Source organism: Sorex fumeus, unplaced genomic scaffold (assembly GCF_029834395.1).
Source record: "Sorex fumeus unplaced genomic scaffold, SorFum_2.1 ptg000044l, whole genome shotgun sequence".
Lineage (NCBI taxonomy): Eukaryota > Metazoa > Chordata > Mammalia > Eulipotyphla > Soricidae > Sorex > Sorex fumeus.
This window is the reverse complement of record NW_026606101.1, coordinates 55,850,718-55,864,515: the sequence shown is the minus strand read 5'-3', so window position 1 is coordinate 55,864,515 and position 13,798 is coordinate 55,850,718. Positions and strand designations below refer to the sequence as shown.

General features: G+C 36.3%; 1 protein-coding gene across 4 annotated transcripts in view; it reads right to left on the bottom strand.

Annotated features, from left to right (window-relative positions):
* TP63 (tumor protein p63) overlaps positions 1-13,214 on the bottom strand; it is a 250,617-nt gene extending 237,403 nt beyond the window's left edge. For all 4 annotated transcript variants that reach the window (XM_056121602.1, XM_056121603.1, XM_056121604.1 and 1 more), the window contains exon 1: positions 13,153-13,214. In XM_056121602.1, the coding sequence (XP_055977577.1) occupies positions 13,153-13,214 (62 nt within the window). The remainder of the gene's footprint in view (positions 1-13,152) is intronic.
* Between the last annotated feature and the right edge of the window lie 584 nt (positions 13,215-13,798).

Sequence of the window (13,798 nt, the reverse complement as noted above, 5' to 3'; positions counted from 1 at the left end):
CCTTTCCAAAATGTATCCAAGATAGTACAAATAAATTGCACAAGATATATTATTACTGAAGATGTATTTCTTTGCTTAATTAAATATTTGTTCCATGTTATGATCCTACAGAAGCAATTTACACATTTATAAGAAAAATTATAATCAACTTGAATGTTCAATAACTAAAATGATACTTGTGTTAAGCTATAATGATATGTCATTCTTTTGGAGTGCATTTACAGATGCAAAAATAATATTAAATGAAAAACTTATGTAACTTGTACAGAGAATACAATATTAAGAATATTTTATGATTATAACTGTATAAAATTATAAATAACATAAAACTCTAACCATAACCAAACTTTCTTTGTTAGCTTCATTACTGTTGATTATATGTTATTCATCTAATAAATTATTTTATATAATTAATATCAGCCCATGAGTACTTTTCTCAAAATGCTTTATATGAACATAACTAAAGAGTTCTGATATTTATATTTGTACCTGTGCTTCAAGGATCTTCTTTACCTTACTTGATTCATTTAATTCAAGAACTAGATATTAATAAAAGCAAGTGGCTAAAATCTTAAAGATTTTAAGTTTAAAACTTCAAAATTACTAGCATGTATTTATCATCTAAACTTTATAAATTATGTAGTAATAATTACTGAATAGTTTTGTACTTTAGTAGAACTTTACACTATTTACATTAGTTCTTTTCTTTCCTAGTTACCATAACTAACAATATTTATGAAGTCTTTAAGTATCAAATTTTACAAAATTCCTCTAATGAGTATTTAATTCATATAAGTAAAAATAAATAGAATTAAAAAGCCCTAAAATTAAAATTATATATTGGAAAGAACTTAAAACCCAGAAGTAATACCTATGTATTTTGATGTTTGATATGTTACTGGAAAAAAAAAATAAATATTTACCCAGGAAAATGTTCCAATTTTATTTTGCTGACAAAGACTTGATCTGATTAAAAAAATAGTGACAGTATCATTTTTTAAAGATTTTCCAGGCATATTTTATTATCCCAAAAGCAACAACAAAAAGAAAGAGTCAGAAGGTCTATGAAAGAAAGAAAGAAAGAAAGAAAGAAAGAAAGAAAGAAAGAAAGAAAGAAACAGTGCGTGGGACAAAGAAAGAAAAGTGGAGAAAAATAAACTAGCTTCCAATTATTGTTTAAGGTATTTAAGACAGAAGTACAGTTGTGTATAAAAATTATGTCGGAAGATAAGCTGAAATCGAGTGCCAGGGAGAAGGGTCAGCGTTACATTCAGAGATAGTCAGTGCATTCACTGATTCACTGAACGCTTTTCCTTAATGAGAAGACATGATTAAACATGAATTGTATAAAATGTGTAAATGTAATGTCAGATTAGTACACTAGTACTAACTTGAAGCAAGTCATTGATTAATATTTCGAGTTTTAGTGAAGGAATCTCAATAAAAACCACTCAGTCTCTACTGAATACTAAAATCTAGCTTACACAGGTGCAAATATTTATCATTTCAGTATCGAGATTCTGAAAATTTTTCCTTTTGACTCAGTCTTTTGATAGCTGACACACACTATCCTGAGAATTCTTTCAAGCAAAAAGTTTTCAGTTGATAATAAGAGTGTGAAAAATAAAAATGAGATGGAAGAGTACATCTCATAAGCATCTAAGAGTGCCGTTTCATAAAAAAAAGAAAGAAATTGACTTTTCTCATTGAAAACTTTAATATATGCTATAATTATTTATGTACTTAAGAAGTAAGTGACACAATTTAATTCAAGCACAGTACTGACTTCATGAAGCCAGCAAAACAAGAAAAAAAGAAAGCTAATGATAAAGTTAGCTTTATAATAATGATAAAAAAAAAGTTAGCTTTATGATAATGATAAAGGGCTGGAGCAATAGCACAGCGGGTAGGGCGTTCGCCTTACAAGCGGCCAACATGGCCGACCCGAGTTTGATTCCTCCGCCCCTCTCGGAGAGCCCGGCAAGCTACCAAGAGTATTCGATATGCCAGACACAGTAATAACAAAGTCTCCAATGGAGACGTTACTGGGCCCCCTTGAGCAAATCGACGATCAACGGGAGGGCCTTTACCTTTACCTTTACCTTATGATAAAGTTTAAGTAAAATAGTTTACCAACTTCCTTTATAAGGAAGTTCTAAAGATCAGCCACCTTGATAAAATGTCAGGGTATAATGGGGGCAGTGAGTTAAAGGCAATTAACAACTTAAAGCGTATTTTACCCTCAGTATTTCAAAGTAAAATATTTCTATGTGGTATTTTTTCTATGCTATTTTGGAGGGCCTCGAAACACTGTAGCATCGTAGCACTGTCCTCCCATTGTTCATCGATTTGCTCAAGTGGGCACCAGTAATGTCTCCATTGTGAGACTTGTTGTTACTGTTTTTGGCATATCCAATATGCCACAGGGAGCTTGCCAGACTCTGCCCAGTGGGCAGGATACTCCCGGTAACTTGCTGGGCTCTCCAAGAGGGCCGGGGCAGTTGAACCCAGGTCAGCCTCATGCAAGGCAAATGCCCTACACGCTGTGCTATCACTCCAGCTCTGGGAACACTGCAGCACTGTAGCACTGTCCTCCCGTTGATCATCGATTTGCTCGAGCGGGCCCAGTAATGTCTCTATCGTGAGACTTGTTGTTACTGTGTTTGGCATATCGAATACATCACGGGGAGCTTGCCAGGCTTTGCTCTGCGGGCGAGATACTCTTGGTAACTTGCCAGGCTCTCTGAGAGGGGCAGAGGAATCGAACTCAGGCAGGTCACACTAATTTATATGGAAAGATTTTTTTATCATTCACAGCTCCAAAAATGACCTGAAAAATCCTGTGACAAAAATATTATATTTCAGATAATTTGGAAACCTTTACTTCATTTTAAAGCAGTGTTTGCACTTCAATGATTCCCTGTTATAATTTTTGTATGGAGATATTATTTATGTCCATTGGAACCATAATTTAGTAAAGGTGCATTAGTACTTAGTCCTATACTAAGTTCCTTCCTGGCTGGCGAGTTTACTTATGTTCTACTTTGCAGTAAACTTTTTCCATTATAAGAAAAATATCTTGCATTAAAAATCTACTCTATGTAATAATAAAGCTGATTAAATTATCACACATTTCTTATTTTTATATACTTTAACACAAGATACTTTATCAGTCTTAACTCTATTATGATGCTGGTCTTGACATCAATTATAAGAGAATTTTCTGAGTTAATGGATGTAAGAATCGGTGTTTGCCATTCAACCTGACAAATTAGGTTTGCTCATTTGAAACAAAGAAAAATGTACTAGCAATTTGAAAGTGGCAAAGGGTTTTTGAGCCTTAACATTTCTTCTTCTAAGCATAATATTTTCATTCTGAACTTCAAAGAGTTCAAATTATTCATAATAAAAAGTCGGATATAAGTGAAGAATGAGAGGCAAATAAGAATAGAGTGACAATGAATTTTCTCCATCTAAATTATCCTGCAAATATTATGGCTTAAGGTAAAGCAAAAAATGTTAATAACTGTCATTTCCAAAGCTTTGACTAACCAATAAGTACACGTCACCCCATGTCCATTTCTCATCCTATGTTAAATGGAACAAAGTGACTTTCAGAGGCTGGGAAGTGCGTAATTACATAGACTGGAGTCTCTGGACTTTGATCATAATTACAGTGCTTTATCCATCCATCACTTGTTGCTTGAGGACTAGTCCTCAGTAAGTTCTTTAAAGGAGATAGAAACCCTGTCAGGACAAATTTGAGCTAAAAAAACAGCTAATCAGAAGTTTGGCTCTACTGACTTGAAACAGAGATTGAAAATTGCCACTTTAATCTCACAATCCATTTGGTTTTTAAGTAAAATGAGAACATGAGGTCTCTTTTTGGGAAAGCCTGTGTCTTTGATTTATATCACTGAATACCTTTTGATGAACTTTGATTGGGTCATTGGGTCCAAACTTGCCTCACTGTAGTGTGAATCTTAATATTCTATATAAAAACAAATGAATCATTTGGAATTTTGTTGTTGTATTGTTTTGAAGTCACATACCTTAGTGCTCAGATATTGTCCTAGAATTCTTAATAAAAATGCTGATATTTCATTATCCCTTGACTTCACTCTAAATTCTCCAAAAGAGGTATTGATATAATCTTAAATCTAAACTTGGGCCAGAGTGATAGTACAGTAGGTAGGGCATTTGCCTTGCACACGGTTCACCAGGGTTTAATCCTTGGAACCCAAAGTTATTCCCTAAAGCCTGCCAGGAGTGATTCCTAAGCTCAGAGCCAGAAATAAGCCTTCAGCACCACTGGATGTGGCCAAAACCTCCAAGCAAACAATAAAAGCTAAATGTTAACTTAGAATCTAATAGCACTGTAAAATTACAGCTGTTTCTTCCAGAGTGATCTGAGACCATGAATCAATAGTTCGGTTGCCTTTGTTTACAATGTAAATCCCAGATTTCACCTAGATGTATCAAAGTACAGTTATCTGAGTGTGGATGTTTCATCTCTGAATGCCTGACATCAGAAGCAACTATGCATATAACTGTCTTCTAATTTTGACTCAAATTAAAGTTTCAGAATTGCTTCTGAGAGTCAAATATTCCTCCTTGTAGTGCATTTTGCGGTACGTTTAAAGACTTTATTGGGTCCAAGAGATAGTATAGTAGTCAAACACTTGCTTTACTAGCTGTAGTAATACTGTATTACTGTCATCCTGTTGTTCATCGATTACCTCGAGCAGGCACAAATAACGTCTCCATTCATCCTAGCCCTGAGATTTTAGCAAATGCCACAGTGTCAGGGGAATGAGACCCATCATTGTTACTGAGTTTTGGCATATGGAATACCATGGGAAGCTTGCCAGACTCTGCCGTGAGGGCAGGATACACTTGGTAGCCTGTCGGGTTCTCCAAGAGTGAGAACTAGGCAATAAGAGATCTATTCTAGGACCTGGGTTTTATAGTCCCTGGGTTTTTGGTTTTTGCGGGGATAACACAGTGCCAGGGGCAGTTGGTGGGTGTAATGCCTAGCTATTGGAAGATGGGGGATCTGGGTGGAGGAGGCCCAGTCCCGATCTGAGCAGACTTGGAGATCTCAGTCCCAGGTCCCACACTCCTGGGTTCCTCCGCCAGTTCCTTCATGTGTGAGGCTTGTCCGAATGTATGGAAAGTGGTCTTAAGCAAGGCTGTGGCTGGTTCCGGAGGTCTTCAGCTGCCAGGGCTCTGCTACAGTACAAGAATTAAACACTTGCTTTGCTAGTGCCACTGGGACTACTTCTTGAGCACAGAACTAAGAATGGCTGGGGCATCTCAACTAAGGTGCCAAAACTGAATGAACAAAACGAAATGCTACTACTAATGAAAGTAAAAAAAAAAATTAGCTTTACTGAGGGTAAGTTCTTTCACTGCACTTCTCAGCCATAGTGTTCAGTGTCCCCTATACTTTTTCACACTTTGAATTGTCATTCTACATTGGATTCCCTGAGGTTCCAGATGATAAATTACTAGCATGTTCTACCTTCCCTAATCAGGACCAATAGGCAAATAAGTTTGTAAAACATTTCATTAAGAAAAACAAAGAAATAAAAATAAACAAAATAAAAATAAGTTTGAGCTGCCAAAAAAGCAAATACAAGTCACAGAAGGCCGGGATATTATCTCAGCACTGCCTAGTCTGAGCATCATAGGAAACAATCCTTGCCCTCAGAATCAGACACCATCAGTTGAGTTCCTGAACACCCAGTCACAAACTATTATTCCTAAAACGTTTATTTCTGATACAGACTTTGGGGATACAAGATATTTATGCTTCCTAATACTGCTACCAAGTTTCCATGGATTTAATAGCTTAAACCAATGCAAAATTATGGTCTGACAACTCTCCATGTCAAAGAACTGGGTCATGTGAACTAGGCTCAAATGAAAGTGACCGTAGTGCTGTATTACTTTTACAGGTTAAAGAGCACGCTTTCTTTCTTTCTTTCTTTCCTTCTTTCTTTCTTTCTTTCTTTCTTTCTTTCTTTCTTTCTTTCTTTCTTTCTTTCCTTCCTTCCTTCCTTCCTTCCTTCCTTCCTTCCTTCCTTCCTTCCTTCCATTCTTTCTATCCCTTCCCTTCTCTTCTCTTCCCTTCTCTTCCCTTCCCTTCCCTTCCCTTCCCTTCCCTTCCCTGCCCTGCCCTGCCCTGCCCTGCCCCGCCCCGCCCCGCCCCGCCCCTCCCTCCCTCCCTCCCTCCCTCCCTTCCTTCCTTCCTTCCTTCCTTCCTTCCTTCCTTCCTTCCTTCCTTCCTTCTTTCATTTCTCACACCCAGCTTGCTCAGGAGTTTCTCCGGGCTCTGCATTCAGTAATTACTCTTGGGGTTGTGCTTGGGGTACCATATGGGATGTAGGGGATCGAACCTGGGTTGGCTGTGTGCAAGGCAAGTGCCCTTCCCACTGTACTAGTGCTCTGTTCTTGCATAATATTTTCCTTTGCTTTTCCTAGTTTCTTCTTTACACCATGATTCTTCTTCATTTACTAATATCAGTCTTCCTTACACTTCCTTACACTTACACTTACACTCCTATAGCTCCAAAACTTCGAGTGTTTTCTGACTTTGAAGCCCTGTGATTCTTTTTCCAACTTCCATTTTAACTTTCAAAGATGCTTGTGATTGCTTTGGACCCCTTTGATTTGCCCAAAATAATTACCTATTTTTAGTGAGCAACCTTAAATCCATCTGCAACCTTATTTTTTATTTGACATGTAATATAACATTTTCTCAGGTTCTGAGGATTAGGACATAGCTATCTTTGGAGGACACTGTTCTTCTACCACAACTATCCACTTCCCAGTGGATCAGATATGTCATGCCTTGGGGAACAATTTGTAACCACAAAGTATATATATTATATATACACACATATCTATATATGTATATATAAACACACACATATATATATACACACACATACATAACTTATATAATGTAATGTTTGGTGGTAGAAATAGCATTAAAGTAGGCAACACATGATTTGGATTCCTAGACCCGTTTCTGCTCATAGCTTTGAAATACGGGAAAATCACCTTTGGGATAAATCACCTAGTTGCTCTGGAATTCAAATTTCTCAGTTTTACCATACACAAATTGAGACAAACCAAGTACATGTCAATACTCAAAATAACCTAAAGATCATATAGAGCAAAATGAAACTTCTGATGTACTTAGAAGAAGACACAGTGGTTACTAGGAAGAAATCTACTCCTGTTCCTGAGCTAGTCACAAAATACTGAGCTGAACAATGCATCAAGGAAGGGCATTTCAGAGTTCAGTTGGGTTCCTATTTTATTCTCAAAGTGCCAGTTGTGAAGAGAGGTAAAGAATTATTTTTCCTCATTGTATGAGGATACTTTTCTTTAGATAGTTTAAATAATTTCCAGAAGTTCACATTATCAGTTAATGGTGGAACTTCTTTGCTGATTTTTGAACAAGTTCTGTGGGAACTCCATTCACACACTCCCCTGCCTTCCTGACCTTTAAATACACTCACAGTTTAGGAGCAGCACACAGAGTCATCATACATTACACTCTTAATTAGCTCCAGCTGGTCATGAAAATCTAGAAATTAAAAATGTATGATGCTAAGAAGCATTTGAAATACCCCCACCCCCATTTAACAAGTGAATCTATCAGTTCCTGTTAATACATTGGATCTTCATATTACTTCATGAAACAATTATTTCTGTATTTTGCTTTTCTTTCTGTCAAGTACTCAGATAAACAAAATCCACAAACTGTAGTATATTGATTCATTCTTCTCATCTGAGAGAGAAACATTGATTATGTAAATGGCTAGAATGAATTAATTATTTTAGCAAAATTGGATTTATCATCACAGTACCTTGGTGTATCTTTACCCACATCAGAAATTACAAAATTATGTTATATTTAATTTTGAGGTCTTTGTGTGCACACAAACATCACCGCAGGTATCTTTCTAGTTTTTACTTATTTCCTGAGTCTCCCAAGCAGTAGTACCCAGGCCCCTCCTGGGAATTCTCAGTTAGTGAGGCCAGTGATTTAATGAAAAGAACCAAGCGTGCAATGCTATGATGCTGCAGACCCTGCAGTTCTAGGGACTACCTAGGGCAACTCAGTGGTACTCCACGGGGTGTTCAGTGGCCCCAGAGTCATACCTGCTAGGGCTCAGCGCCTCCTTGAGTGAGACCTTGTGATGCTGGCACTGGAGATTGAACCTGAGTCAGCCATATTCAAGGCATGCAACTTAATCCCTACACTCTTTCTCAGTTCAGAAGAATCTTGGGGCTTATTTTTATAATGTATGGGTCTACTACATTTAGATCCTAACAGTACTACAGTACTTTATACTGTTAGAAAAAAAGTACATACAAATAAATTGATTATAGTTTTCTGTAGAACCTACTGGTCAAGAATAGTAATATTATTATTATTAATAATATAATAATAACAATAATAATATTATTATTATTATTTCAGTTACTGGTGGCTAGAAGGGGTGATGATTCCCAAATTTAAAGAACAAGAGAGGATGGAAAAGTTTCTTAAAGTCCAAAAACCTAGCCCTGTGGCAAAGGCTTCCTGATCAAATTTTTGGTTTTAAGTAAAACCAAAAACAAAACAACAGAAACACGAGTGAGGTGGGCAGAGAACAATTTAGCTCAATCTTTCTTTGCTCATGCTCTTAGATAGTCTGCTAGAGGTTCCTGCTGATAAAAACCAAGAGAGAATCAGAAGAGAAGCAAACTGTCAGTGTAGACTGTAGAAGTCAGCTTCCTGGAGTACCCTGCAAGGAGGGCACATGTGGCAAGGCAGAGGAAGAGGGTCAAATGCCAAGGGGTACATCTGCCTTTAAAGGGCTTTATTTGACAAGTGGAAGCATCTTCCAATATCAATTCATGGTCGTCATCACCCTTCCTTTTGGGATATATTTAGAAAGAACAGTTAATAAAGTTGACCTTTAACTAGTCAAGCAGAAAATTGACAATCAATATGTAAATTTACATAAGAAATATTTCTTACTCATCCCTACAGTGTTTTAACAGTTTCCTGCTTCTGTAGAAGAGAAAGTAACTGAAAAAAAATTACAAAAGCATTTTCCAAGTGGCACAAATAATGATAGTAAGCATTCTTCCTTTTGTCTTAGTTTTTATCCTCAACTCAGATATTTTTTAAAATTTAATCTTTTTTTATTATTTGGAATGATAGCACAGTGGGTAGGGCCTTTGCCTTGCACACAGTAGGCCCGGGTTCAATTTTTCCATCCCTCTTGGAGAGCCTGGCAAACTACTGAGAGTATCCCGCACACATGGCAGAGCCTGGCAAGCTCCCCATAGAGTATTTTGTATGCCAAAAACAGTAACAACAAGTCTCACGATGAAGACATTACTGGTGCCCACTCAAGCAAATCGATGAACAACAAGAAGACAGTGCTACAGTGCTATAGAAAATTTATTTCACAGAACTTAACTGGTCTGTTAGAATTATGGAGTTAAGAATCTATTTTAAAAGTGAGATGGAAATTGTCTCTGTCACTGTCACTGTTCTCCCGTTGTTCATCGATTTGCTCGAGCGGGTCCAGTAACGTCTCCATTGGAGACTTTTGTTGTTACTGTATTTGGCATATCGAATACATCATGGATAGCTTGCCAGGCTCTGCCGTGCAGGCGAGATACTCTCGGTAGCTTGCCGGGCTTTCCGAGAGGGGTGGAGGAATCGAACTCGGGTCAGCCATGTTGGCTGCGTGCAAGGCAAACGCCCTACTGCTGTGCTATCTCTCCAGCCTGAGATGGAAATTAAGAACCCAAAATATTACATAAATTTCCAAATTATAACCCATTAATTAATTAACAAATATTTAAATTATAAAATGATATATGCAGAGGGACAAATACAACGTCTTTTATTTCTGTACCTATATTTGCATAGGTACACGTATATTTATCTACAATATAAAGAAACATGTTGAGGAAATAAGAAAATCCAATGGCGACAGACTCTCAGGGTTGCCTTGAGATACGGAAAGAGTGTGGTACGTGGAAAGGGACCTTGAGACTTCGAGGCAGGGACTGTGACTCTGGTGGAACATTGTTGGGACATTTATGTGCAAAACTTTATTAATTCTATTGCCAATCACAGTGCTTAAGTATCCCTTTAAAATAAAATGCTAACTTCTGGGTTTGAGTTTTTGTCTAATAAAAGGTAACCAAGCAATATGTGTCATGTGTAGTTTTCATTTCTAAAGAAATGCCAATCTACTCACATTTTCAGTTGCATTGATATTAATAGTTTCTCCTGTGCTTCAATAATTTTGTTTAAGTCAGGTTAGCTATAAAGTGAAGGGATGGTGATTGTACACACCTCTTCCATGTAGTGGTCAACATCATCAAAAGAGGAAAATAATCTTAATGGTTTAACTGTTCTTTTGATTCTCAGAAATTTTTTTGCAAAAACTAAGGTAAACTAGTGCTAATCTTAGAGTATGACAAAATATGTTTCCATTTGCAGATGGCATATATGATGTAATATATAGAATGCATATTCAAATGCTTTTTACATTTAAATATAATGTATTCGTATGCTTACTTTTAACTGAGAAAATTATTAACTGATGTTTTCATAATGGCATTAACATTCAGCAATAACTGATAATAGCATCTGTCATTTATTCTTTCCTGCACTAAAAAGGAATTGATATTAAGGTATCTTGGAGTTAAAAGAACAAGATAGCTTATTCTTTTTTTTTTTTTGAAAAGTCTCTTTCATGGTTTCTTTCTAAAGACAAGGTCAGGAAAAAGACAAATTTAACTATGTAGAAGAGTATGATTATGGAATGATTAAATTTGGTCTTTCTTAAAATAGATTTTGTAAACTGAGAACTACGAGTGTTGTCTCCTTAGAAAAACTAACTCAAACCCATTCACTCACTAGACATTAACAAGAATACTATTAGATTCTTGCACTGAAAATATAAAATAAAATTTCTTCTTATAGCGATATTTTACTTATTTTGTTCATTTTTTCCACAATTATTATGGATAGGAGATGAGAATAACTCAGTTCTTAAAACTGATGATAAAAACACTAAATAATTGAGAATACATATATATATATGAAATCATAAAGCTTTGCTGCTATAAGACATACTACAATTTGTTATTTGTATATTTCCTGTATACATTGGCTAAATTGAATGAATACTCAACAAACCTTTTTCTGCTCTTCAAAATTTATTTTCTAGTAATTTCTAGTAATTTTCTAGCAATTTTATTTTCTAGTAATTTTTATTATAATACAAAGTATATAATCTTATCTAAAACAACAAGGCAAGTAAATGTTCCCTAACTCTTAACTTAACTCAACTCTCTATAGCACGCTTTCCTTCTTTCTCTAAAAAAGGCAATTGCCATATTCGCAATTCAGGACATTCCAGAAAAATTTAAAGCTACCCTAAAATACTGTCACTATTTGAAATGTTTTAATCTATCAAAATTGGAATGGTTCAATGAGCTAGTAAACTGTTGGGATTATATAAAAAAAAACCAATTTACTCATGTGTTTATGTACACAGGCTCCTTTCATCAAACACTGAAAATGCCTCTAGACAGATGTATGCTCCACTGATGTTCAAGTTGCAATCAACAGAAGAAAGTTTTCTTCTAAATCCAAGATGGATCCAAATAGCTGCATTAAGATGCCCTCAAAAGAAGTATTTTATGACTAATATTTTATCAAGGATACTATTAAAAATGTCATTTTAAATGATTTTCAATGAACTAGAAAAGTTTTCGGCAAAAATAAAAAGAGGAATGAGCTAGAAAACTCTTTGCTGCTTCACTTAAGACTCAACCCTCAATTTCAAGTCGAATTCTTAAACTATCCGAGCAGGGAAAAAATATCTAAAAAAACAAAAACCAAAAAAGCCAATATAGATATATTCATTTAGTTTTGCTATTGTTATTGTTCATGGTAAAAAGATAGACAAGATGTAATCCCCTTTCACTGGTCCAATTTCAATTCAGGTAAACACAAAGTTGTTTCCTTTTCCTCTATTTATGTCCATGTTTTGCTTTTCCACTGTTACATTGATTTTTCTGCCTTATTTTATCTGTTCTTTCCCACATGGCACCTTAAAACCTCAGAGGAAGGGCTACATAGTCTAAATTAGTGTTCTTCCTGGTGACAAGTCATATTAGTGAAAAAAAAAAAACACACACAACTTCAATAATTTCCTGGGCAATCAACAGCCATGAGCCTTGTCCAGGGCATCTGCTGCACTGCTGGTGTGAGGCTTCCCAAGCACTGCTGGTGAATGACACATTAACCCCTTTGGAGCCCCACTGTTTTCAACACTCAGAGGACCTCTCTCACTCATCTTATAAAATAAAGTATGAAATTCCAACATCAAATCTCATGCCGTTAAATTAACAACATCACACTGCTCTATACTACTTGAATATCTCCCATAACTTTATGACTGGGAAAACACTGTTCAGATTTCATTTACCAGTTTAAAAATAGCCAACTCTAATTCGAAACACATACACACGCATCATGCACATTCACTAACATTCTGCTTAGTGCTAGGCAAATGTGCCTTCCTATAAACATAAATAAGATTCAAAATAATCATAGGCTTTGGGAGAAAATTTTTTGTCAAAGAATCTTTGTTATGAAACACATCAAGAAGAAAGTATTCCTTAGAGCTCAAGAAACAAACCACAATCTGGTTTAACAATATCTGTTTATAGTGTATAAATGGAATTTTTTTTTGACTTGAGGATGATCCAGATTATTGCAATCCTGTCCAATAAACTTGCTTCTTCCTGAGTGGGACAGGGCACAACAAGGAAACTATGGCACTTAAAGCATCTTAAAATGGCATGATAACATTTTAAGAAACTATGGGAAAGTTGGCTTCAAACTCTGCCACTTTGTATCTCCAGACAAGAAAAGAAAGAAATAAAATTAGAAAGATACCTATCGACACTTTAAGCCCACAGAAATTACAAATACTATCATTATGCTTATAAACAAGGGGGGAGGGGAAGGTCTCTCATTGTACACAGCAGAAACAATACACAAGGCACTCCGCTTACGTTTTGTTAAAGTTAGGTTAAGTTTAAACTCACCGCTGGATGTAAGGGTCGGGGTAGTACTGTAGGGTGGGACACCGTGAAGTTTCAAAATTCATTTCCTTCAACTCTCTTTGATATCAACCAATGGAGGACAATTATATAACATATACACATCTACCTGTGTATATCTAGAAAGAAAGCCAGGCGGCTAAAAGCAATGGGGTCAAGGCAATCAGACATAGAAGTATAGACACTTCCCCTCTCGCCCACATTTGCAAAGGGGCGGAGCATCTCTCAACCTAAGCCAATCATAGTCATCAAGTGTCCAAAACCTCAGAAACAGTTGAATCTTACCAGCTGGGCATCCTCTCTAAAGTTGTTCTCCCCCTTCTAACACAGCTTCAGAGTCCTTGCCGTAGAGTGGCCACACTTGCCGGCAACTTGGAAGCATCTCTGCACTTCTGGTCTCTCTGGTGATTGGATACTGGCATGAATGGCATCAGAGTTTAATTTCAGCAGCCTGGACTTTTGTAACAGTACTGAGCTGATGACTGTCTACCCTGCCTCTGCTAATTAACATTTCCTTGTATCTGTATAGGAATTTAATCAGAGAACTTCTATACCTGATTTTAGAGCTATAGTTTTTATAGAGCTGCTTAGGAAGTTGGGTTTTTTTTTTTTTCAATTCTTCCCCACCCCA